General features: G+C 42.4%; 1 protein-coding gene across 2 annotated transcripts in view; it reads left to right on the top strand.

Moving 5' to 3' along the window:
- FBN2 (fibrillin 2) overlaps positions 1 to 27,812 on the top strand; it is a 191,646-nt gene that overhangs the window by 7,273 nt on the left and 156,561 nt on the right. For both annotated transcript variants that reach the window (XM_044446643.1, XM_044446642.1), the window contains exons 4-5: positions 1,730 to 1,825; positions 8,692 to 8,787. In XM_044446643.1, the coding sequence (XP_044302578.1) occupies positions 1,730 to 1,825; positions 8,692 to 8,787 (192 nt within the window). The remainder of the gene's footprint in view (positions 1 to 1,729; positions 1,826 to 8,691; positions 8,788 to 27,812) is intronic.

Raw genomic sequence — 27,812 nt, 5'->3', positions numbered from 1 at the left:
CCTCTAGCATGCAGCATGGTGCTTTCCATAGAGGAGTTTCCTGCTTCCTACATGCCCTTGCTCCATTGAGAGTTCTCCTGATGCAGAAAGTGTCCTTACCAGATGCTTGTGTACAGAGCATATAAGAGCCAAATTATACTTCTTTGTTATCCACACTTTTTAAATCTGACCACCCTTGGTTTGCTGGAAAAACAACTGTGTGGTGCCTCAATCCAGAACATGCTGCCTATTCAGGACAGGTCTCTGTTTTGTTCTCCTCTCCAAAAACCTTTCCCCTAGTGCTATTTCCTCCTGAAGGTACTAGGCATCATCCATCTCAGTCCTCCTGTTCCTGTTAGGAGTAAATAGTAATTGAGTGACAATTTTGGCAGGAAACAGACACACACACACACACGATGGATTAGAAACATGTTCTTCAAAATAAAAGCAAGCAGTTCAAGGATTTTTACCAGTGTGAATAACATGTGTACATTGGCCTAAGGATGTGACTGAATTGGATGTTGTATGTGAAAACACAGATTTATAATATGAATGAACATCAATCCTAGGACAGTTAGAGGTACGTGGATACAAAGTTCTGCATGTTTGTATCTCTAACTGGATGAGAAACTCTGTATGTAAAAAGGTGCTGCATTTCAAGTGAAGCACCTGGGACTGTGAGTACATAGAAGAGTAAAAGAGGTCGAATTCCGGCTGATCAGGTATTCAGGAGTGGCAGATTGGTATATTTATTCAGGCCATTCCTTTCCCTTTCCCCACTAAACAATTGATCAGTTTCTTTTATTGGACTGTATACATACAACCTTGGCTGCCACATGTATTCTTTCCTGGACTGAATATACCATATTCCCATGTTTAAGTAAAATTAGACCAGTCAGCAATTTTATAGCATGATATAGACTATATATACTAGGCACTGTATAAAAATAAAACCAACAACTTTTAGACTAACAAAATTAAACAACTCACCAAATTCTGACTATTTTCTTGATTACATACTTTGGGATATGAAAGAAAAAAATGAATTGCTATAAGCATGGCTAAGAAATTTAAGATAAAGTATAAAGGAGATAAAGATAAAAGAGCTTTAACTTGATAACAGAAAGCTAAAGGAATGGGAAGAAATTTAAGAATATGATATGAATTAGAGGAAAAATAATATTTTGGATTAGGCACCCTACAGGAGAAAGGTACAGTTATCTCTGCTTTCGTAATGGAGAATTCAGAATCTCTCCCTCCCTCTCTCCCTCCCTCCCTCCTTCTCTCACACATGCACACACTGCTTTTGTCAGAGAAGAGGAGATGGTAGAGAGTACATATATCATGAACAATGTGATAGTACAGAAGGAAGGGAGAGAAATATGTCAGAAAGAATGTGTAAAGAGAAAGAGGTGAAAGTTTCTGCTAGGGGTTGCTGACTGGCTCGGAGGGGATCCTGAAGAGAGTTATATGTGTTTTGGAATGTTCCAGGCAGGTTATTACCTGCAGGTCTATCTTAAATAATAATCTATCTTAAATCACTTTTAAGGTTACAGTAAAGTCCCTCTAGTTAATGATGTGATAAAAGATATGGCACATAATATTGTGGTTACTTGCCTAAGTAATGTTTTAATAGCTAGATTTGTTTTGCTGCATGTTGTTTTGATACTTGTAGCCTTCACCAAATTTGGCTTCCTAAGATATCAAATCAATAATTACTAAGTAACTAATTATTTATATTTTTCTTTAGTACAACAGTGCAATATCAGATGCATGAATGGTGGTACCTGCCTAGATGACCAGTGCCAGTGCCAAAAGGGGTATATTGGTGCTTATTGTGGACAACGTAAGTAGAAAATCGGAGTCTGTCTGAGTGATCCTTGCTTAAGTAACACAGGCATAGCACATTCCAGTGTCCTGATCTTTTATGATAGCTATTGTCGCATCTGAATATGGGAGACCAGGGTTCAAAGCCCTTTTCACTGTTCAAGCTCACAGGATAGCCTTGATCAAATAATTGTCTGTCACTCAGTTGGGTTTGTTATTAGCTTACTCTTTAAGGAAAGAGTTAGAAATAATACAACAGATCTGTTTGGATAACAGTAGTAGTATTGTATTCTTTGAATGTCTTCTCTGCACAGAAATTTCTGGTGCCCTCATTCAATATTTGCAATGTGTTTGTGTGAAATGAAATGAAATGAAATGAAACAGTGTGAAATGGTCACAGAAATAAGTACAGGTTACCTCTCAACACTTGAGTTCAACAACACATTATAGATTTTGTAAGCTCTAACATTAATGGCAACAAAGAAGGAGAGGTTCTCATCCTAGATTGCCATATAAAGAGAAACAGGAGTACACACTGAGTTTCTTAGACACATTGCTGTTAATTTTTTGTTGCACAAGTGGTGAATCCTGCTTGTATAATGGAATTGGTGGGAGGGACCATTTCCACAATATGTGCTTCATTTTATTGTGCATTTGAATTAGAGTTTCATTCACCTACTTGCATTGTTCTAGCAACATCCAACCATATTTAGTATCAAGGCCACAAATATGAATTTCATTTTATTTCAGTATTCTTAGAAAAAGCTAAAAAGAAGCTTTTAGGCCACCTTGAGAAAAAGTGTTTGCAAGTTGGTGGGTAGGTTTTCTGTTACTTCCAGCATATTTTTGCACACTCCATGATTTGCTGTGGCTTGTTTCTCCCTCTCAGTCCTCAGCCTACTTCTGGCAGCTACTCCATGGAACTATGCTGCATAAATCCTTGTTCCCCCATTCCTTGTGTCAACACCTTTTCTGCATTTCATCTGATGGGGTTGCTGGCCAATGTGGGAAACTTCCCCTCCCACAACAGATGGGAAAAAGGAAACAATTTTCAAAATCCTTATGAATGCAGGAATGCATTAGCAAACTTTAAGCGGGCAGGTTGTGCAAGAACATCACACCAGCTGTGTACTATTTAGCAAATAATTCCCCTTTTATCTGTGTCCTTCATTTTGCCATGTCCCTTACAGTTCAGTAAGAACTCCTATGGGAGGGTGCAATTTTTTGAAAAAAAAGGGGGTTAGGGATTGGGATGCCCTTCCTGCAAAGAAGCTTTCAAGGGTTTGTTGAAAAAAGTTCTTACTCAGAAAAGTCAGAGTTAGAATATGCAGTTCAAATGACAAGGCCAGAGGACCCTGAAATAATTCAGGCAGCTACTGGGCATTAGACAGTTTCAAATACTGTGGAAAAGTTTAGTGAGTATGCAAATAAGAAGTGGGCAGACAGAACATCAAAAATTTTATGATATAGCATCACGTAAAGAGAGCAGACCAGCTAAGAATTGTCAGACACTCCAAGTTGTTGTTTCTTAAATAAGATTTTTTTGTTTTGTTTTTTTCATTTCAACTTGGAAGGGAGGAAAGTTATTAAGCTTAGAACTAGTCTGGAATTGAGCCTCTTCTCTGTAATGGCCAGTTCTAACTTTGTTATTTTTTTTTGTTAGTGATTCCTGCCATATTCTTCATTTATACTTTAAATCTTGTCTGGCTGGTCAGCTTAACAGAATAAAGAGTTTTTGTTAGAAACCTATTCTCCTTGTTTGCTTGGAACCCCTGGGAAGAGAACAGCAACAACTTTTTTTTCCTGCCCTGAAATAAGTGCAAATGTAATCTCTGTGATTCTGATTTAAGATTTGCATACATATTCCCTTGCTAGTGTCACAGCCATTCTCCTACATCCCTTCTCAGCCTCAGGATGTATTTTTAATTATTTTTTTCTTGAAGAAAGGACACTAGAGAGTTAATGAGTGCCTGGCATTTTGTGTGGCATTCATGTTCATTGTACTGCTTTGCGCTACAATTCATATATCTGCCTCTGGTTTAATGCCCTGTGATACATTTTGTGCAAATTTTCTTTCCATTCTACTATTCTGCCATGAATTTTGCATAATTTCCTTGTACGGTCAATGTTCTGGTCATGATCTTCCAGTTAATGAGTTGAAAGGATTTTCCTATATAATTCATGTCCTGGTCCATTTCCTCCTCCACTTTCAACTTCTCCCCTTCAGTGTTGTGCTTGTCCAGCATCTAAAGTGTAGAATGTTCCTTTCCATCCCTTTTAAAACTATGAGTCTTTCACTGAATGTGTGTGGATGGCATTCTGAATACAATGGGTTTTCCAAATTAGAACTTGCTGTTGACCATATAAGATGATTTTTCGAACAGCACATATATGGAATCTATAATTCACTTCCAAAATGACAAACTTTGTAAATACCTAGTGATTGGTTACTAATAAAGCAGTAATCAGAGGCATTGTTTCTCAAAAAAAGACTAGATAAAATCCAAATGATTCCAAAGGCCAATCTGGGAGCTCCTGATCTCTTTACCATGGAAAGGAATCTGTAATTGGATTCATTATGGGATGCTTCGCACAACTCCAGGGTGCACCAATTTTGCCTATGATTGATGCATAACTGATTTTGTGGAAGAAGTGGGGAGAAGTACATTTCAGAACAATTAGGGTTGCTTTTCTTTCCTTTCTCATGATATCACAAATTTAGGCAACAGGTGACATATGCAATACATTGGATCAGATTTTCAAACCATTTACAAGTGCAATATAGTCTCAGACTCCTGTGCATCTGCCCACCTGTATCCACCATAACTTCAAAACTTCATTCAACATATGAAATCACAGGGAGAATATCCATGGATACAAGAGGAACTTTTCTTTACAAAGTTTCCCTCTACAAGGAGAGGGAGATAAATATAATAAAGGAAGGGGCAAGGACCAGGGTACTGCCTCTCCTCATAGGTATATTAAAACCTCTTTCTGGACAGACTGTCCTTAAAACAGACTATCCTAAACCACAATTTGATACTTGTTGGCTGGGGTTGACTGAAATAATAGTTTGGTACATTTTGAGGCATATTGTGGTTCACTGGGTTCACTGAGAACCTGAGAGGCAATTTAGAAATTCTGGAGTACCAGAATGAGGTGAGGAGAGATGGGCAGAAGGAAGAAAGACAGTGCATGTCCAAGACTTGACTCTCCTTAAACACATAATACCAAAACAATGCTTTACTGCCACCTTTGAACAAAGTCTTTATTCAGGGACAGTGATTTAAGTATAAGAAGGAGCAACAGACATTGACAACAGTAGACAGAATCTTCCCTTTTCTTCGTCTGGCAATCCAAGGTTCTTTCTCACATTTTTCATGCCTGTTGTTGTTTCATTCCATTTCTGCTTCTTTTTCTCCTTCCTTTTGTTATGTTGCTTTGCATAGTCCTTTAATTTCAATCATTTGTCTGCAACTGTTTCTCTGTTCTCTACATGGTCCATTGCTTCCCCATTACACATCAGTGAGGGTGAAGATCTGATCTTGCCATAAACTATGAAGTTATTTTAGCCAGATGTGAAGACTTGACTTATCACTCCCTATATTGCTGACATTAGGGCATGAGGGACATTGCTTATGTAGACAAAATGGTTCCACCCATGCAGAAGGGCAATGTTAAAGGTTTACAGGCATACAAAAAATCTTGTTGGGAGGAAAATTCCTCCCAACATAATAGCTCAATGAGGATTGGGCATGCCCATTAACCTCAGAATGCTGACAGCTGGTGGTGGGAAAGAAAAATGGATTGGAGGAAAAATGGAATGGCAGAACTTGAAGTAGGGCATGACTGACAAACTGGATGTAGATACAGAAACTCTTGACACTATAGTGTTTGTTTTGTAGCAGGTTCCACTTGTGTATATTGAATTGAAATTCACATAAAATTAGACAAATTCTATTATTTTTGGTTATCATCATGTAACCATTTGTTAAATATGCTTATTTGATATTTCAAAACAATGTTCCTCCATGTGGTATCATAATTCATCCACTATATATCATAAAAGCAACACAGAGGAATTGCTCTTCTGTGTATAGATGAGTGAGACATAATTCAGTTTAATGAGTCCTGATAAGTAACAGAATATCTTGAGATAATGGTACATTTTATGTTTTCCCTTATGCTGTAAGGGGATAGTTCTAGCACACATCAAAGTTTTCCATCTCCTTTTACCGCCAGCTTAAATGATTTATTCACTCCCTACTTCAGTGTTGCTTTGGCACAAGAAAAGTGAATGCTTTCAAACCTGACTAGAAGGTGTGGGGGCCTTGATCTGGAAAACTGCCAAAAACATTGAGACTAAATCACATTTAGCTGTTGGTTGAGGAAACTGTAAAGACAGTGGAACCTTCACATGGTTGCAGTTTGCTCTGTAACAGTGGAATGAAGCCATTAAAGATGTAGATTCTTTTCACCTTTATAGGTTGAACTATAATGCTCACTGGTGAAGGAATTTCATGTTGTAATTATACTGTGTAAGTGTAGCCTAACAAAAGGGAAACTCTTGCAAGAACAGTACGACAGTTCCTGCAGAAATAGTTGATTCAGATTTCAAACTGAGTAGACCAATCAGTGCAAAGGCCCAATGAGTTTCAAACACAAATGACCATCAATACAATTATTAACGTGGAGGAAAAGGAGTTTTGAATACATAGGTGAGTTCTTCCTTTTCCCCAGGCCTTTTCTCAGGTATGCCTGATAAGAAAAATCAAACTTTGAAGAAGCAATAAAGTTTTAAAAAGTTGCTGCACAAGGTGCTATAATTTATCCATTGTAGTTTATAAAAGCAGTACAGACTTCGTTCAGACTTGTTTGGAGAAGCACAACTTAAAAAAAAAAAAAAAAACCTTCCTTGCTCATTCATGTATTTTCTTAGCACATGCCCTTCAGAAAAGATCTTGCCTGTGAGGGAGAAAGTAAAATGTCCCTGTCTATTCAATCTCATATTTATTTAAAGTCACACAAACAGACTGAAGTAGGACAATCTATGACTTGAAACATATTTGGCCATTTTACACTGCTCTATGTTTATTTTAAGGGTTGAATAAATTGGTTTCTATATCCACTTAGGGCAGTTCTTGTGTTGCTATTTCTAAATTATGTGCACTCCTTAGCCATCATACACTGCTGTCTTTATAAGATTCCCCATAGTTACTAATGCCCACACTTCATGCTCATATTGTATGAGAGCAAGATTACTGAATTTCCCATGAAGGTGGTCAAAAAAATTCTCCATGCCTTCATAGGAGCCATGTGTTTACATGTTAAGAATGTTATGAGGTAGAAAATCTTAAAGTGTTGTTATCATAACCCTGTGCCCCAAAGCATAACTGAACTTTGATTTTTGCAGAATGAATGTTAACCCATTAGCAAAAAAAACCCATTATTTTTTCCAGCACTGCAATTGAATAGCATTGTTTTCCCCCTTCTCATATTCTTCTCTGCCAAGCCACACTTACTCTGACCTTGTCAACAGACTTTTCTTTAGCTCTTGGCATGTCCTTCCCCTTCTCCTGCTATCTGCATATGTGCATTTTGCCTCTTCTGTTCCCAGACATTGTGGCACTACAGACAAATGTCAGGTCCCCTGAGGTGCCTAGATATGGAAGGGAGTGGAGTTGTTCTGCTGTATGTAAATACTTGTTTTCTTAGAGGCCCAGTCAAAAATCTTGGGGGCTATAAAAGGAAATGTTTCTTTGCAGAATTGATTTGATTTTCACATAATAGGCTAGGAAGTTTCTGCTTTGATTATTATGTAGTATAAATTATTTGTAGGGTTAATTCCTACATCATTATTAGATAAAGATTTTCTTAGGTGTGCTTTTTTCTTCTTGAAATAAATTATAACTTGCAGTTGTCTCATACTGTATATGTAAGATAACTCTTAACTTAATCCCTATTCATTTCAACTAGTCTAGCCTAAGTAGGATTTAGGTTGGATTTCATCCTATATTTGAAAGATATTCTTAAATATATATGGGTACGACCTTCATTTAAACTGCATCTAGATAAGAGGGGATTTTTAAGCATCAGAAAAATCTTTTGATATAATGCCCACATTACTTTCTCCTTGCTATGCATTTATGATTGGTTTATTGGTTCCCCACAGCAGTTGTGAACAGCTGGTGCAACTTATATAAAAATTGTTCATGTGTGTGATTATTTGTATAGCACTGTAAATCCTTTCATCTATTTCAGAAAGGTTAGGGTTACTATTTCACAGATAAGTCTATTGAAGAGATTGAACAGAAACCCAAGACTGCTGAACCTCCCTAATGCCAGTAGTGTCCCTGCCTTCAGTTGACTGGTTTATTGATTGTAAACTGCTATGAGGCCAGGCTCTTTTATCTTTTACTTTTACTTGAAAAACAGATTACACTCCTACCCCACACACGCTCCCTCTGCTCTGTACGTGTGTGCATGTTTACTTGATTGTTCATTTTGTGGATCTGATAAATTAGGCCTTTAACTATGAAAGCTCATAGTCTAGTAGATTAGTTAGTCTTTAAGGTTGTATAGGCTTCTGGATCATCTTTGCTGCAATAGACGAATGCAGCCCACTATTGTAGAATCTACTCATGTTCTGTGTGCTTCATTCTGCTGCAGATCTTACTTATCCTGTTGTTTGACAGCAAGTGCAGGAGATCTCAGCCATGAAAGAAAGTAATTTCTCATGAAAGCAATTCTAAAGCTTCTTGCAGGTTTTACTTGAGCTTCATGTTGTTTATAATGATGATTTAAAACATGTAACTAATGTATTTGCTCAGTAGGACTTCAAAAGGATATGTTCAATATTTTATTTTATTTTATTTTGAAACACAGCTGTCTGTGAAAATGGATGCCAGAATGGTGGTCGCTGCATTGGACCCAACCGCTGTGCATGTGTATATGGATTTACAGGCCCACAGTGTGAAAGAGGTAAAAACTAAATATTGGAAATATACTTAAAACCAGAGTGTTATCCTGTTCAGTTCTGGAGTTCTAAAGAGAAATAGGGGGTTAGAGAAATTGTTAGAGGTGATAAGCCATATAATATGCTTAGCTCAGGAGTTGCAGGGGAAAAATGAATCAAAAAATTGGTCTCTGTATCCATTAGGTAATATAAAATAATTTGGTTTAATATGCTAATTTTTATTTTTATTAGACTTTAGATTCCAAAAGCAATTCTTTTGTATAGCATTCAAGGAATATTTCCTTAGTATATGGTGCCTTGTAATAACTAAGGCACTTATAGTATTGTGGTTCTGGGTCAGCAGATATCACTAGCAAGCTATGTCTTAGATGGCTATTACTTGTGTTTTAGGGCAAATTCCTTAAGGAGGAAATAGTAAATTAGTTAGTCCCTAGTGCACAGTGTCCATTGTCTGCAGTTTAAGACAAAAGCAATTAGCTAGCTAAAAAAGAACCACTAATAGTTAGATCATGAAATGCAGAGTAGTAACTAGGTCTTGATGAGTCAAGTCCCCCACCCTGAGGAATTAAGCAGGTCCAACTGGGGTATAGTTTTGACTTCCTAGACAAGAGGATGTCTTCTGCGGCAGGGGTTGGAAGGCAATGTCTCAGATTAGCCTGGAGAGACTGGTCCCATCCTTATGCCTGTGTACTCCTCTGCTCTTCCCTTGCATCTCTTACTCTTGTAGCACTTGACCCAGAATGGAATATTATTCAATTACATTTATTACATTTATATACTGCCCAATAGCCAGAGTTCTCACAGCAGTTTACAAAACTTAAAAACATATATACAGTGCAATAATTATAAAGAATTAACATGCAAAATAGAAAAACATATTTAAGTAATAGACAATAAAAATCTAAGCATCTGTTTAAAAGCCTCATCATATACTGCAAAATGCCTGGGGACAGAAGAAAGTGTTCACCTGATGCTGAGAAGCTGACCAAGTTGGCACCGGCAAATTCCATTGCAAAGAATTCCACAAGTGGGGAGCTAAGGTCCTCTCCCTTGTTGCCATTCTCTGAATCTTCCTAGAGGAGGCACCTGGAGAAGAGCCTTAGTTGATAAACATATGCTGTGGGTATGTCCATACTAGTAGACGTGCTCCAAGCCCTGGCCAGGAGATGCTATGGCTTGCTGTGTTATCTGAACATGGGTTGTGGGGGATATTTGATCTTTAAACATCCCTTAATATTTTAAAACCATGGTTTATCCTCTGATGACCCACACTGCCTGAGTTTGGACAGCACAAAGAAGACACAGCAAACTATGATGAGGCTTGCTTATTAATACAGTGGACAATACATACTACAGTGCCCTAAGGGTTATTTAAGCACTCAGTGGGCTGTTGTAGCAAGTAAATCAGATCAATGTCAGACTGGTTTTTACTTGAGCTGAAGTGATCCTAATTTCTGCTGCTTTGCATAGTAAGAAACCATTTTAACAACAGTTTTTGTAGAATAAAAGTTTCTTTTGTGCCTTGTACAAAAACAGTAGAAGCTTAGTAGTAAATAGTTTAAAATGGTGGCAATTAGCCTTTTATGTCATGGCTTTGAAATAACATAATTTGTTGTACATAATTTGAAATGAATGTTTAATTATGTAGCCAAAATTTCCCAAGATTTTTTGGTCAATTGGACTGATATTTGTTCAGTGCAATGTTTACTGGGGCTTCTTAGTAAGTGTGTTTAGGATTGCAGCCTTAAGGAATTTATTGTCTTAATATTTGTTATTGTACTTAAAATACAGAGCTTTTATAGTTCTTTAAATTAAGATAATTTGAATTAGGCATTTTCTCTGTAATATGGAACACATGTAGTTTTCCTTCAGTTTGGACTCCAAAACTCAGTGGTATGATAAAGCGTGACTGCTTGTTCAGCTATCTGGGTTCCTAGCAGACTAATTTCCGGGCTGGAGACAGAAGACTGAGCAGCAACTAATCACTGGCATGATTGCAATATATTTAACTTGAAGATTTGCTGCTGGTATATAAGAAAGCATAACCTCTTTTGAACTTTCTTAGCCATGCTTTTCTGTCTACCCTTTTCTATCCAGTAATGGAAATAGTTATTTTGGGCAGTTCTGCTTCTTGGCTTTGAAAATATAAGCTCTGCTTCTTTATTTTGAAGACAATCTAAAAGAATTTTCTTTGTGAACCAAAAGCTTTGTCTGTACAATATGAATTTCATGAAAATTATGAAAAAATCAAATTTCATTAGAAATAATGAAAAGTTACACATCTTAAGCATTTATTTATTTATTTAGCAGACTTATATGCCGCCCCATTCGCCTCAGCCTCGGGGCGTCTTACAACATAAATAAATATCATCAATACAATGAAATACAGTTGGAGACATCCTGGTCAAAGTTGTTAAAATCAATAAATAAAATCAACAATTAAAATGACGTTTAAATAAAAAAGTCTTGGCCTGGCGCCGAAAAGCAAATGACGGCACGAGGCGGACCTCTCTGGGGAGCGCATTCCATAGGTTGGGCGCCACCGCAGAGAAAGCCCTCCTCCGGGTACTCACCCTCCTAATGTCCTTCACGGAGGGCTCCCGGAGAAGGGCTTCTGCCGCCGATCTCAAGGGGCAGGAGGGCATGTATGGACGTAAGCATTCCTTTAGGTAACCAGGACCTAAGCCATTAAGGGCTTTATGGGTGATAACCAACACCTTGAATTGGGCCCTTACTTCAGTGGGGAGCCAGTGAAGCTGATGGAGGACTGGAGTTATGTGAGCACAATGCCCAGTCCCCATCAGCAGCCTGGCAGCTCTGTTTTGCACCAGCTGAAGTATCTGGACCGTCTTCAAGGGCAGCCCCACGTAGAGCACATTACAGAAGTCTAGTCAGGAAGTTACCAATGCGTGTGTCACTGTCACCAGGCAGTCATTCTCCAGGTAGGGACACAGCTGGTGAATCAGCCGAAGCTGAAAGAAAGCGCTCCTCGCCACCGCTGTTACTTGAGCTTCCAGTGAAAGCTCAGGGTCGAGGAGCACTCCCAAGCTGCGGACCTTGTCCTTAAGAGGGAGTACAACCCCATTCAGGACAAGGTCAAGGTCCCCTTCCCCGAAGCCCAACCCGCCTACCAACAAGACCTCCGTTTTGTCTGGATTGAGCTTCAGTTTATTGGCCCTCATCCAGCCCATTACCTCAGCCAGGCACCAGTTCAGTACAGCCACTGCCTCACATGGATTGGTTGAAAATGAGAGGTAGAGTTGGGTATCATCAGCGTACTGATGATTCTGCAGCCCACACCTCCTAATGACCTCTCCCAGCGGTTTCATGTAGATGTTAAATGGCAAGGGAGACAAAATGCATCCCTGCGGAACTCCATGGCATAACTGCCATGGTGCAGAGCCATAGTCCCCCAGCACCACCTTCTGGAATCGGCCATTGAGATAGGAGTGGAAACACTGCAAAGCAGTGCCTCCAACCCCCAGTCCTGCTAGCCTATCCAGAAGGATACCATGGTCAATGGTATCAAAAGCTGCTGAGAGGCCCAGGAGGACCAACAGGGACACACTCCCCCTGTCTCTCTCCCTGCATAGGTCATCATACAGGGTGATCAAGGCAGATTCAGTACCATACCCATGTCTGAAGCCGGACTGAAATGGGTCCAGATGATCAGTTTCATCCAAGAGTGCTTGGAGTTGTCCCACCACCATCCGCTCCAACACCTTGCCCAAAAACGGAATGTTGGCCACTGGTGTATAATTGGTGGCCATCTCTGGATCCAGGGATGCCTTCTTTAGGACTGGTCAGACTACCGCCTCCTTTAAAGGGGCAGGTTCCCTGCCATCCCTCTGAGAGGCATTGACAACCTCCAGGATCCAGGTTCCTATCCTGTGCTTGGCGTTGTTAAGTAGCCAAGATGGGCAAGGGTCCAATGGGCAGGTGGTGGGGTGTGCTTGTCCAAGCACCTTGTCCACATCATCAGGCCACAATAACTGAAACTCATCCTACAAATTAGGACCAGACGCCAACATTGGTTCCTCCACTGAAGGCTCTGAATTACTAGTGGAGTCCAGCTCGTGATGAATCTGAGCAATTTTCTCCTTAAAATGCTTGGCAAAGTCGTCACGGCGGGCCCTCGAGGGTAGTACAGGGTCTTTCTTGGGGCCAGGATGAACCAGCTCTTGTACACCCAAAAAAGCTCTGCCAGATGGCATTGTGAGGAGGCAATGGAAGCGGAGAAGAATTTCTTTTTCACTGCCCTCACCGCCATAGCATAAGCTTGATAATGAGCTCTCAAGTGTGTTTGGTCAGATTCATCCCATGATTTCCTCCACCTGCGTTCTAGACCTCTCCCAACCTGCTTCATTCAGGTGTATACCAAGGAGAAGAATGGGCTCTGCCCAGTGGGAGAGGACGCTTGGGAGCGATCATGTCAATAGCCCTGGTCATTTCCCCATTCTATAGTTTGACCAGAGCCTCGACAGGAGCACCAGTCTTGTCAACTGGGAATTCCCCCAGGGCTTTCAGGAATCCATCCGGATCCATCCGGCTCTGGGGGCGGACCAACATAATTGGGTCCGCACCCTTACAGAGAGAAAGGCCGCTCTCGAGCTCAAACCTCACGAGGAAGTGATCTGGCCATGACAGGGGAGTCAGACACAACTTCCTCACCCTCAGATCACCCTCAGATCTTCTTGCCCCGTCAAGAAAACCAGGTCCAGAGTATGTCCACGTTCATGGGTCGGGCCAACGACATGTTGAAACAGCCCCATGACCGCCATGGCGGCCATGAAGTCCTGAGCCGCCCCAGTCATGTCATTTAAAAATGGCATGGGTTGCACTGTATGTGAGAGACACATATATCTGCACGGAAAATTCAAGAAGAAGAACTTAGTAGCCCCATTGAAAGACTCTGGCTAAATTTAAAGGGAGAAAAAAAAATAAGAAAAACATAGTTGTTGGCATATATTACTGTCTACCCAGTCAAAAAAGAGGACAAGGATGGAAGCTTCGAAAAGCAACTCACCAGCATTTCCAAGAATGATGTAGTCATTATGGGGAACTTCAATTTCCCTGATATGCTGGGAGACAAATTCTGCCAAGCATGGCCCCTCCAAGAGATTCCTGACATGTATTGCCGACAACTTTCTCCAGCAGAAAGTACAGGAAGGTATGAGACGATCAGCTATACTCAATTTAATACCAACTAACAGGGATGGGCTGATGGACAAAATAACAACCATGGAAACTCTGGGGGATAATGACCATGTGATACTTGAATTCTCAATTATAATTCTCAATTATGAAGGACACAAATGGTAACTGGAGCCAAACAAGCATCCTGGACTTCAAGAAAGCCAACTTTAACAAACTCAGAAAAAGCAAAGTGCCATGGCAACACACCCTTAAGAGGAAAGGTGTCCAAGAGGGATGGGAGATCTTGAAAAGGAAGATCCTTGAATCACAACTACGAACAATTCCATCAAGAAAAAAATGTAGAAAACAGCAGAGGAAGCCCACGTGGCTCCACAAAGGGTTAAGTGACACCCTGAAAGAAAAAAAAGAACATGTACTGGAAGTGGAAACAGGGCCAGGCCACGAAAGAAGAATATAAACAAATAGCAAGGAATTGCGTGAAGTCTAAAGCAGAAAACAAACTAATAATAGGAAGGGATGCTAAGCACAACAAGAAAGCTTTCTTCAGATACATCCAGAACAAAAGACATGAGAAAGAGAAGGGTGTCCAGCTACTTAAAGTGGATGGCAGAGTGATAACAGATGACACAGAAAAGACAGAGGCGCTCAATTCCTACTTTGCTTCAGTCTTCTCCCACAAGGAAATCTGTACTCAAGAGGAAGTTCAAGCTGGAAGTGAGAGATGGCAGCCCAAGACTGACAGACAATAGGTCAAGGAATACCCAGATGGAATAAACACTTTCAAATCTCCAGGGCCCAATGAACTTCATCCCAGAGTCATAAAAGAGCTAGTGGAGGAACTCTCAGAACCACAGGCTATCATCTTTGATAAATCTTGGAAAATAGGAGATGTGCCAGATGACTGGAGAAGGGCTAATGTTGTCCCCTATCTTCAAAAAGGGAAAAAAAGATGAACCTGGGAACTATAGACCAGTTAGTCTGACACCAATCCCTGGAAAGGTTCTGGAGCAAATTATTAAAAAATTCATCTGCAAGCATCTTGAAGAAAATGCAGTGATTAATAGAAGCCAGCATGGATTTATCAAAAATAAATCCTATCAGACTAATTTAATCTCATTTTTTGACTGGATAACTTCCCAAATGGACAAAGGGAACGCTGTGGGCATAATCTGCCTAGACTTTAGCAAAGCTTTCAACATAGTGCCACGCGACATTCTGATAAGCAAATTAGCAAAAACTGGACAAGATGGAAAAACTATTAGATGGATCCAAAACTGTCTGCTAAATCGGTCACAAAGAGTGCTCATCAATGGTACCTTCTCAAATTGGATGGAGGTAACTAGTGGGGTGCCACAGGGTTCAGTCCTGGGCCCAGTGCTCTTCAACATCTTTATTAATGATTTAGATAAGGAAGTACAAGGAAAGATAATCAAATTTGCAGATGATACAAAACTGGGGGGAATAGCAAACACCCTAGAGGACAGAATGAAGAAGAATGTCCTAGAATGTCCTAGAGGACAGAATGAAGATCCAGGGCGATCTTGATAAACTTGAACACTGGGCTGAAATCAACAAAATGAAACTGAATAAGGACAAGTGCCAAGTGCTCCACCTAGGAAAAAGAAACCAAAGGCATCAATACAAGATGGGAAATACATAACTTAACAGAACTGATCTAGAAAAAGAGCTTGGAGTAATTGTGGATAATAGGCTAAACATGAGCCAACAATGTGATGCAGCTGCCAAAGGGGCAAATGCTATCTTGGGATGCATTAACAGAAGTATTACTTCCAAATCATGAGAAGTAGTAGTTCCTCTATACTTTGCACTAGTCAACCCTCACCTGGGATACTGTGTCCAGTTCTGGGCACCAAGATTTAAGAAAGATGCAGGTAAATTAGGGTCTAGCAGAGGGTGACAAAAATGATCTAGGATTTGGAAACACTATCCTATGAGGAGAGACTAAGAACAGGGCATGTTCAGCCTTGAGAAGAGAAGACTGAGGGAGGACATGATATCCGTCTGTAAGTATCTCAAAGGCTGTCACAAAGAGGAAGGTCAAGATCTCTTCTTGCTAATGCCAGAATGTAGGAGACGGAATAATCAGTTCAAGTTGCAGCAACGCAGATTCATGATGGACATCAGGAAAAGCTTCCTCATTATCAGAGCAATACAACAGTGGAACCAACTGCCTAGAGAGGTGGTGGGCACTCCCACACTAGAAACATTCGAAAAGGAACTGGACAGCCACCTGAGTGGTATGGTGTAACGTAGTGTCCTACAACAGCAGGGGATTGGACTCGATGACCTTCATGGCCCCTTCCACCTCTTCTGTTCTATGATTCTATGATTCATTCATTTAGATAAATATATATGTTCTACTGTTCTTCCAATAGATACCAGAGAACTGAATAATTTTACATAATACATTATTGATACCATAAAACCATAAAACACTGGAATGTTCCACATAATAACAGTATTATTATAATTATTTTATTGTGTTCAATTTGTATTTTATCATATTTCTTGGGAAGTGGCTTCCACTATGAACCCTTACCCTGACAATAACAACCTTGTGAGCTGGGTTAGGCTGAGACGGAGTGACTAGTGCAAAGTCAACCAATGACCTTCACGGCTGAGCAGGGACCAGTTCCCCAGTTCAACACTCTAACCACCACATTGAGTTACCTTAATATTAAAAAGTTAGCAACAGGCAGAGTGAATCTATGCCCCCGTAGACAGTGTCTAGCAGACCATAGGATTGCTTTGCTTCCCAGATCTGAGGTTTCAGCTTTGAACTTGTAGCTGGAGATCTGTGTTTGGATCCCTCTTCCCTCAGTTGCTGCCAGTGCAGAAGCATGTTGGCTGCTTCTCCAAAGTTGCAAAGAAACCTTAAAGAATAGTTTTAGGAGGAATTTGGTAGAGTGCAGAGGGTAGATGCTAATGCTACCAATACAGCATATTATGGTGGTGTGGCAGCCTCCTCTCCCCATCCAAAGCAGTGCCATTAGACATTCAAAATCATTTGTTTAGCTGCTTTGCCTAGGATGCTCATAATCCTCCAAGTGTGGAAGATTATGGGTAACCCTGTTGGGTCTCACCCTAAAAGCACTAAGAAATTCCTCATATTAAAATTAATGAGAAGCAAGAACCTTCTGCTGAAAAAAATGTAAATACTGTTTCGAAAGGAATGTCCACAATGGGGGCATCACAGCCAAAATTACATTGTACTTTGTTGTAACATAAAGTAATTCTGATAAAGGAAGGCTTTGTCACATGATCCACGTTCTGAAAGCATAGCCAGTACCAGATGAGCATCCCTGGGCAGAGCATTCTTCAAAGTGAAGTGCCATAGCAGAGTGAACTGCTCCATTTGCCTGACTTCTGAAGTCAGCAGTATATAGATATGGGCTCTGAAAATTATCTTTGTGCAGAGGCAGTTTATGAGCAAGGATGCTTTGTCAGGTACAGTGGTACTTTGGTTCATGAACTTAATTCGTTCCATGATTCTGGTCGCGAACTGAATTGGTTGTGAACCGAGTCAAATTTCTCCATAAGGTTAAGTGGAAATAAGATTACTCCATTCTGAACCTTATGTATTTATTTTTTTTAACCCCCAAAATATGAAGCAAAGTACACAGTACAAAGAGAGAGAACACTAACCTTATTTGAGGAGATTTCTGCCGTGGAGGACAGGAAGGTGGGTGGGGAGGTTATTGTTTGGAGGGAGAGTCTGCGACCGCGATCTCAACTAGAGGAAGCTGTGACCACGTGTCAGAATGCGGAAGATGGCTGTGTTTGTGACACGTTCATGGCCATCTTCCCCACTTGAACACGCTCTGACACGTGGTCGCGGTGCAGGGAAGTTGGCCATGATCATGTTCGTGTGGGGAAGATGGCTGCGATCGTGTTCGTCACCCAATGCGGAGTTTGTGAACAGAAGCAAAATTTTGCCAAACTTTGTGTCCGAGAACCGAATTGTTCATAAACAGAAGCGTTTGTGAACCGAGATATTATTGTATCTCTGTGTCAAGCCATGTAAGATGGACACTAGCATTTTGGACTCTGCTTACAAATAGACTGGCCTCTACTGGAGTCGTTTCAACTGGCAAAATGTATTAGCATGAGCCAGTCCTAGTTTGGAGTCTAACAGTTATATTTGGACTAAGTGAAGTTTCTTGCCAGTTTTCAAGGTGCCACATGTATTGCATTGAAGTTAGGAATAGACACAGAGAATTATTTTGCTTTGGACAATTTTGGACAATAGCTGCTTTACTTTGGATCTGAGGTAGAGCCTTGCTTCAGTCCTATGAAGCTTGAAATGTCTCATTGACTATAATGCAAAAGTCAACAAACAGCTATAGCTTCTCTTCAAAAAAAAAATCTGCAAAATTGGCGGACATTAACGCTAACATTGTGTATATTTGCTTCAATAACACTAAAACCACATCTTGTGAAATTTATGACAGCAAATGCTCAATATTTGGATGCCCTATCTGTGTGGGACGAGTGTACAGCTAAATGTGCAATGTATAAAATTAAATTTGTGGAATGCAATTTGTTTTATATGGTGAAGCTGGAAGACCTTTTATAAAAAGGTATAAGAATTGTTTAGCTGATACTTAAACACGTGCTAGACCTTGGTTCCTTTTTATAAGGGAGAAATATTCTGGCAGAGTGCAGTGATCTCTTGTTAGCATTTGAACAAAGCCTCTAAATGAAAAAAAAAAAAAAAAAGGAGGCAATGTTTATTCGCTTGCTGAAACTTGGTATCAGTGTTAAAGATGAAATAAAACAGACCAACAATGAGATGCAGCCGCCAAAAGGGCAAATGCTACTTTGGGATGCACTAACAGAAGTATTACTTCCAAATCATGAGAAGTAATACCCTATACTCCTCAGTAGTCAGACCGCATCTGGAATACTGTGTCTAGTTCTGGACACCAAGATTTAAGAAAGATGCAGAAAAATTAGAAAGGGTCCAGAGGAAGGCAACAAAAATGATCCAGGCTTTGGAAACACTGTCCTATGAGGAGAGACTGAGGGAACTGGGTATGTTCAGCCTTGAAAAGAAACTGAGGGTGGACATGATAACCCTCTATAAGTACCTCAAAAACTGTCACAAAGAGGAGGGTCAAGATGTCTTCTTGCTGATACCAGAGTGCAGGACACGGAATCTATACGGAGTCAGGCAATCTATATTCAGGCTAAATATCAGGAAAAGCTTCCTCACTGTCAGAGCAATAAGACAGTGGAACCAGCTGCTTAGAGAGGTGGTGGGCTGTCCCAAACTAGAGACATCCAAAAAGAAATTAGACTGCCATCTGAGTGGGATGGTGTAAATTGGTGTCCTATAGCAGCAGGGGTTTGGACTCAATGGCCTTTATGGCCCTTTCAGCTCTACTAATCTATGATCTATGATTCTATGACCAAGATATTTATTAATGAAATCTGCTTGACTGTGGAATACAGGTGCTGATTGTTAATCATTTTTGAGTTTAGCTTTTTCCTAATTGTTCCTGATTCAGTTTTTAAGTGGGACTGTAAAATACGTCTGCTTGTAACTAAAGCTGGTGTTTTATACAAAAACATTTCACACGTTTAGGACTCTTTGCAAGGGGAAGAAAGGTGGAATGAAAACGTACAGCAACAAACAAAGGAATTTTAAATGTAATCTATACATTTTTAAAACATTAAAAGTATATTATTATTATTATAACATTTCTATGCCGCCCCTTGCCGAAACCTCGGGGCGGCTTACAACATGATAAAATACATTGAAATACAATAGTACATAATAAATTACCATTAAATATAAAAATACAAAAAATACATTGATTTACAAATGCAAAATTAAAATTATCAGTATAAAATAAAAATATAGGAGGAGAAAGAGAAGGAAGAAGAAGTTGCCCAGGCCAGATCATATGTTTTAACAATTGAAATGATGTTTAAATAAAAAGGTCTTTACCTGGCGCCGAAAAACCAGTAACGACGTTGCCAGGCGGACCTCTTTGGGGAGTGAATTCCATAGGTTGGGCGCCACCGCAGAGAAAGCCCTCCTCCGGGTACTTACTCTCCTAATTTCTTTCATGGAGGGTTCCCGGAGAAGGGACTCTCCCGCAGATCTCAAAGGCGGTCGGGCATATACGGACGTAAGCGCTCGTTCAGGTAGCCAGGACCCAAGCCGTTTAGGGCTTTTTAGGTCATAATCAACACCTTGAATTGGGCCCGGGCTTCAATGGGAAGCCAGTGAAGCTGATGGAGGACTGGAGTCATGTGAGCATAACGCCCCATCCCCGTCAGCAACCTGGCAGCTCTATTTTGCACCAATTGAAGTGTTCGGACTGTCTTCAGGGGAAGCCCCACGTAAAGCGCGTTACAGAAGTCTAGGCGGGAAGTCACCAGCGCGTGTGTCACCGTCGCCAGGCAGTCGTACTCCAGGTAGGGGCGCAGCTGATTAATCAGCCAAAGCTGAAGGAAGGCGTTCCTCGCTACCGCTGTCACCTGAGCTTCCAAAGAAAGCTCCGGGTCGAGGAGTACTCCTAAGCTGCGGACCTTATCCCTAAGAGGGAGTGTTGCACCATTCAGGACCAGGTCAAATCCACCCTCTCCGAAACCCGATCCGCCAACCAACAGGACCTCCGTCTTGTCTGGGTTGAGTTTCAGTTTATTGGCCCTCATCCATTCCCTTACCTCGGCCAAGCACCGGTTCAGCACAGCCACTGCCTCACCTGGATTAGTGGAGAATGAGAGGTAAAGCTGGGTATCATCAGCATATTGATGATTCCGCAGCCCACACCTCCTGATGACCTCTCCCAGCGGTTTCATATAGATGTTAAATAGCAGAGGGGATAGAATGGAGCCCTGTGGTACCCCATGGCATAGCTGCCATGACGTAGAGACATGGTCCCCCAGCACTACCTTCTGGAATCGACCGTCGAGATAGGAGCAGAACCACTGCAAAGCAGTGCCTCCAACCCCCAATCCCGCAAGTCTATCCAGAAGGATACCATGGTCGATGGTATCGAAAGCCGCCGAGAGGTCCAGAAGAACCAACAGGGATGTACTCCCCCTGTCCTTCTCCCTGCACAGGTCGTCGTACAGGGCGACCAAGGCAGATTCAGTACTGTACCCAGGTCTGAAGCCGGACTGAAAAGGATCCAGATAATCAGTTTCATCCAAGAGTGCTTGGAGTTGTCCCGCCACCACTCGCTCCAACACCTTGCCCAGAAACGGGATGTTGGCCACAGGTCTATAGTTAGTGGCCATCTCTGGATCCAGTGACGCTTTCTTCAGGACCGGTCGTATTACCACCTCCTTTAAAGGGGCAGGCACTCGACCCTCCCTCAGAGAAGCGTAAACCACTTCCAAAATCCAGGTCCCAATCCCGTGCTTGGAGTTATTTATTAACCAAGACGGGCAAGGATCCAATAGGCAAGTGGTGGGACGTACTCTTCCAAGCACCTTGTCCACATCATTGGGCCGCAATAATTGAAATTCCTCCAATAATTTTGGACCAGACGGTGGCATTGGCGACTCCTCAGAGACCTCTGATTCATTAGTGGAGTTCAGCTCGTGACGAATCTGAGCGATTTTCTCCCTGAAATGCCTGGCAAAGTCGTCACAGCGGGCCTTTGAGGGTGGCATCGGATCTTCCTTAGGACCCAGGCGAACCAGGCCTTGCACCACTCGAAAAAGCTCCGCTGGACGGCATTGTGAGGAGGCAATGGAAGCGGAAAAAAACTTCTTTTTTGCCGCTCTCACCGCCACAGCATAGGCCCGATAGTGGGCTCTCAAGTGTGTTCGGTCAGATTCATCCCGTAATTTCCTCCACCTATGCTCTAGCCATCTCCCAGCTCGCTTCATCGCCCGTAATTCAGGTGTATACCAAGGGGAAGAGCGGACTCTGCCCGGTGGGAGAGGACGCTTAGGAGCGATCGTGTCCACAGCCCTGGTCATCTCTCCGTTCCACAGTTCGACCAGAGCCTCGACAGGAGCACCAGTCTTGTCAGCCGGAAACTCCCCCAGGGCCCCCAGGAATCCATCCGGATCCATCCGGCTCCGGGGGCGGGCCCATACAATCGGGTCCACACTCTTATAGAGGGAGAGGCCGCTCTCGAGCACAAACCTCACCAGGAGGTGATCTGACCATGACAGGGGAGTCAAACATAAGTTCTTCACCCTCAGGACATCCTCTACCTGCCCCGTCGTGAATACCAGGTCCAGAGTGTGTCCACGTTCATGGGTAGGGCCAATGACGTGTTGAGACAGGCCCATGGCCGTCATAGAGGCCATGAAGTCCTGAGCCGCCCCGGTCAGTCCAGACTCGGCATGGAGATTGAAGTCCCCCAGGACCAACATCCTGGGGGTCCTCAACACCAGATCCGAGACGGTCTCTGTCAGCTCAGATAGGGAGACTGCTGGGCAGAAAGGTGCACGGTACACCAATAGAATCCCCAATCTGTCTCGTTCACCCAACACCAAGTAGAGGCACTCCAGCCCTGGTCTCAAAGGGACCAGAATACCCGTGAGAGAGATGGAGGCTCTGTAAACCAACGCGACTCCCCCTCCCCTCCCTTCTGGGCGTGAACAGTGTTGAACCAGATACCCGGGCGGGCACAATTGGGAGAGGGCAACATCCCCTCCCTCTCCCGCCCAGGTCTCCGTTATGCAAGCCAGGTCGGCCCCCTCATCCACAATCAAGTCATGGATGAGGGAAGATTTATTATTGACCGACCTGGCATTGAGCAGCAGCACCGTCAGACCCGAGGGGTGATTGACAAGGCTACCTGGCGCCCTCTGGTTGGGGGCAGGATCAGAAGGAGGGACAGGTGTCAGCCATGTGTCCATCCTTCTTCTACGTGGACACGTTAAGCCCCTATTGTTGTAACGACCATTGCCCGTGACCACGCCAATAGCAGCCCCCGTGGGTTCCCCAGGATATATAAACGTCGACATGGCCAGGAATGACTCAAAGCACTGATTAAAGCAGGGTAAGATTATAAAGTAGGTCGAAGGAGGAGAAAAAGAACGATAAAAAGAAAAAAAGAAAAAGAAAAAAAGAAAAAGGGGATCCTTCCTCTTCCCTGAGAATCAGCAGTAGGCAAGCCTATTTCAACAAGAGTCCATGGCCAGCCCAGCCCCCCTCTCGTCCCCCCGAACGGGACCCCAAATGGTGGCGACCCCTTTGGTTGCCGCCCTTTGGCCGCCGGCCCGAGGCCGCCGGCCCCAGCCGTTGCCGCGGCTTTGACTCCGCAGGGCGCCTCCGAGACCCGCCCCGTCGCGCACCGCGCGCGCCTGATCACCTGGGCCGGCGGGCGGCGCTCTCCGGCGCCGCATGCAGCCACGCTGGCCGGTGGAGCTGGCTGCCGTCGAGGTTGCAGCCGCGTGCGTCTGCCTATATCATCTATATAAATTTAAACTGGTGGTTTTGTCATGGTTATTTTGTTTGTTTCCTTTTTAAATGAATGGAGCCTAAAAATTTTAGATACATAGAAACTGGGACTTCAGGTAATACAAGGAGCTTTTAAAATTTAAGCAGTAGGACAGACAACTCCATAAACTGTTGGCTTTGCTTTCATTTATTTATAGGCCGTCCCTTATGCTTGGCATCTCAGGACAGCTTACAATCGTTAAAACAAACCACAATAAAACAATCATCTTAGTATAATAAATAACAATTAACCAAAAATATAAGTTAAATAAGTTAAAAAGCAACTGATAAATATTAAAATTAGTTTTTAAAATAACAAATAAAATGTTTTAACTTGGTACCAAAAAGAATATAAACTCAGCGCCAGGCGAACCTCTCCAGGGAGCGCATTCCACAATCTGGGCGCCACTGCAGGGAAGGCTGTCCTCTGAGTAGATGTCCTTTTACCTCCTTCAGGGAGGGTTCTCTGAGGAGGGCCTATCCCACAGATCTTAAGGGGCGTGAGGGGATATATGGAAGGTATCCTGGTCCCAAACTGTTCAGGGCTTTACAAGTCAAAACCAGCACCTTGAATTGGGCTTGGACTTCAACTGGAAGCCAGTGGAGCTGAGAGAGGACTGATGTTATATAAGAATAATGACCAGTCCCCCTTAGCAACCTGGCTGCTCTATTCTGTACCAGCTGAAGTATCCGGACCATTTTCAAGGGCAGCCCCACGTAGAGACTCGAAACTAGGACTGACTCATGGTCATCCAACTGGGAGGTTACCATTGCCATTGCTAGGCAGTGTTTGTCCAGGTAAGGACGCAGCTGATGGACCAGCCGGAGCTGTAGAAAAGCACTCCTTGCCACTGCTGCCACCTGGATTTCCAGTGACAGCTCTGGGTCAAGGAGTACTCTCAAGCTGTGGAGCCTGTCCTTCAGAGGGAGTGCTACCCCATCCAGGACAAGGTCAAAATCACTTCCCTTAAACCTTGATCCGCCCACCAACAGGACTTCTGTATTATCTGGATTGAAGCTCAGTTTATTGGCCCTCATCCAGCCCATTACCTCGACCAGGCACTGGTTCAGTTCATCCACTGCCTTACCTGGAGTAGATGTAAATGAGAGGTAGAGCTGGGTATCATCAGTGTACTGGTGACTCTGCAGCCCAAACCCCCTGATGACCTCTCCCAGCGGTTTCATGTAGATGTTGAAAAGCATGGGGGACAAAATAGAGCCCTGCGGAACCTCATGGCAAAGTTGCCATAGCGCAGAACTATTTTGGTAATGCTTGGGAGGTAGGGCAAAACTAAGAATACTGCAAAATATGCTTGGGTGCAGGGAAGAGTTTTGAAGAAATTTCTTGTGGGAATATAGGGGTTCCATTTACTGTATTAGATGTGTGAGGTGGCCAAATATTCACTTACCTATCTTTTACTTAAAAGACAGAAACTGCATTACCAGGTATTGCTCTCTTCACAGATAGTGCTCTAATGTAGCGATAGTTCTTGGAATGCCCATATGACCACATAATGTACAGGTAGACCCCAGGTTAAGAATGGCTCTGTTCCTGAGAACATCCTTAAGTTGAATTTGTATGTAATGTTTGTCTTAGTATATGTATATATTTTCCTTTCTATGCATATAAAATACATATGAAACACTTCCATGTTTACTAAAACATCTTAAACACAATACAGCATTGTAATAATGATAATACAGTAATGATAAACTAATGATGAACTAATAAAGATGCCATCTCGCCTTTCTGCTTTATTTTCACTTTAGTTTCCATCATGATTATTTTCCTTTTCTTTGATGCATCACCTGCGCTTTCATCAGATTCATGCTTTGAAGGCATGGTTACAAGGGCAAATGCTAAAGAAAAAACAAAGGGGAGCTACACACCCTTCTCATGCCCTGAAACACACTGGCTTGGGTATGATCAAGCCAATACTGCAGAACGGAAAGCCGTAAATACTGTATCTCTAGGGAACTATGTGCCAAACACATTGCATGGGGCCTTAAAGATAGCTGTAACTATCTCTAGAAAAAAGCTATGAATATCTCTAGAGATCTCTATCTCTATGAAAAGCTCAGAATATCTCTAGGGAACTACTCAGCCACTGATGACACATTGCCTAACGTCTGTCTGCCTGTCTATCTGTTTAAAACTTGTATATGCCGTCCCCTCATGCCTTGGCATCTCGTGTGCATACAGGGAAAAGGGCCAGAATGCACGCAACCAGTTTATAGCTTTGATGGGAATTTGAGCTCAGACAGTGAAGATGAGGGGATAGTAGAAAGTCAGCCAGCTCCAGTATCAAATCAAGGTCAAGGAATGCCTGGGGAGCAGGGAGGGGAGTTGTGGATGGAAGCGATGATCAACTGATCCATGAGAACAGGGAGCGGGAGTTAGGAACGGGACAGGCTTTGCAGCAAGAGTGGAGCAGCCTGTCTGATACTGAGGTATTCCTCCTGAGGAGATGATGCTGGTTGTTAGGAGGTAATACAGACAGGAGATTCAGCTGATGGAGAAATGCGAGGGGTGCCATCAGGCGAGATTTCACAATGCCGTGCCTGCGAGGCAGTGTAGGAGAAAAAGGGTATAATAGGATGAGGGATTGAAAGGTGTTAGAGAGGGCTCAACACTTCACTCTGGGTGAACTTAGAGATGTGTAGCAATAGGGACATGTAACAGAGCTTTGTGAAAAGAAACTCTGGAGCACTGTGTTTACTTGGAAGGAGGACTGTCCCTCATGACAATATGCTGCATAGTTTGCTTGAGATATTTTTTTCTAGAGCAGGGGTCTCAAACTCGCGGCCCGCGGGCCAATTGCCAGGACGGGTGGGGCTCAGGGGAGGGCCCCTGCTGCCTTCAAAGTGGTGGTGGAATACTTGATGTGGCCAAGTCTCACCCAGACTCTACTTCCAGCGGCCCCCAGGTAAGTTGAGTTTTAGACCCCTGCTCTAGAGATACTCATACAAGGTTTATGGCAGTCCACACATTTGTGGGTGTGGGTTGTTCATAAGCTGGCTGTTCATAATCAGGAACTATATGTAACTTGATCACATGGGCATTCTGGGAGCTGTTGCTGGGCTGAAAGCCTGCCTGAAAAGGCCTTTGGTGTTATTGTTTTGAAGTGTACTTACTGTTGGGACGCTCGCCTCATTTTGGAAAGATGATTTAACTACACAGCAATCGCTTCTTGGGTGCTGATCCTACAAAGGCTCCTCAAAAAAGTTTATCGATTTCATTAAACACTACAGTGCAATGTATGGATATGCAAACTGGGTCTAAATGATTGAAAACTAGGGATTGATTCTGCAAGAAATCCCCAACCCTGGACTTTTCTCTGCTGCAGCTGGGTGTCTGTGGGTTCAGATTTGCTGCAAAGCATGATGCTCTGCTGTAACTGTATCATCATCATCATTTCATTTCTATACCGCCCATAGCCAAAGCTCCCTGGGCAGTGTCAACTAAGTATAAAAACAACATACAGTAGACAAAAACACTAACAAGCACTGATCATTTTTTTTCAAAAATGCTGTTTTGAATGTTAAAAAAACCCTTTCATACCTGTATAAGAAAAAAGTGGCCCTGACCTCTGGACACTAAACATACATGTGATCGAATTACTGTAGTTTTTAAAAAGCAAGCTCTTCTATGGAATCATTGTCTTTTATGTATCGGCTTCTGTTGCCATTCCATGGTTAGGTGGGCAGTGATAGTTTTAACATGGAGCAGCAGTGGCACTGCACATCCTCCCGATGTGTTTTCACGTATAAGCTGAATTCAAATGTGATCACAACAGCAACTGCCTCTGGGGTGCTTTCTAATGGAGGATTCCTAGTGCTACCAATCAAATGTTAACTGTGCATTTGTTTGATCTTTTCTCCTGAGAAGAATTTATATATGTATAGCAAAAACAATCAATAGTTACAGGGGGAATATAAAATCTTGGAATTACTTAGAATTAAATGAACAAGGCAGGAAAATTTCACAGAAGTGCTTCTGCTGTCAGGGGCTTGTTTGTGGACACAAGGGCTTCCACATACACTAATACTGAAAAGGATCGTGTCTGTTCTCTGTTTGCTTTGGGTTTAATTCCTCTCCTCCTTTTTAGGGCCATTACCGTTTTTTCCCCATGTCAGATGTGGTTTGGCTATCATAGCTAGTTTTATGGCAGAGTTGCTGTGCCACCTGCAGTGATCCTGCTTGTCTGTTTGTACTAGCAATCAGCTAGTACAATGGAAGCGGTACATGGAAAGTTGAGAAAGGCATCCCACTAAACCAGAAAACATCTGAAAATAATAAAATGTAATAATGAGCAAGAAATTTTCCAGTCTAAAAACCTAACATGCATAGATTGGCATGTCTTGTTTTTATGGAAAAGAACTCCTGTCCAACTAGAACTGATTGAAGGCCTGAAGTATTGTTCAGGCTTATCC

Source organism: Varanus komodoensis, unplaced genomic scaffold, assembly GCF_004798865.1.
Source record: "Varanus komodoensis strain SLA01 unplaced genomic scaffold, ASM479886v1 scaffold5, whole genome shotgun sequence".
Lineage (NCBI taxonomy): Eukaryota > Metazoa > Chordata > Lepidosauria > Squamata > Varanidae > Varanus > Varanus komodoensis.
Note: the sequence above shows the minus strand (reverse complement) of the source record. Positions and strands in the feature narration are given on the sequence as shown.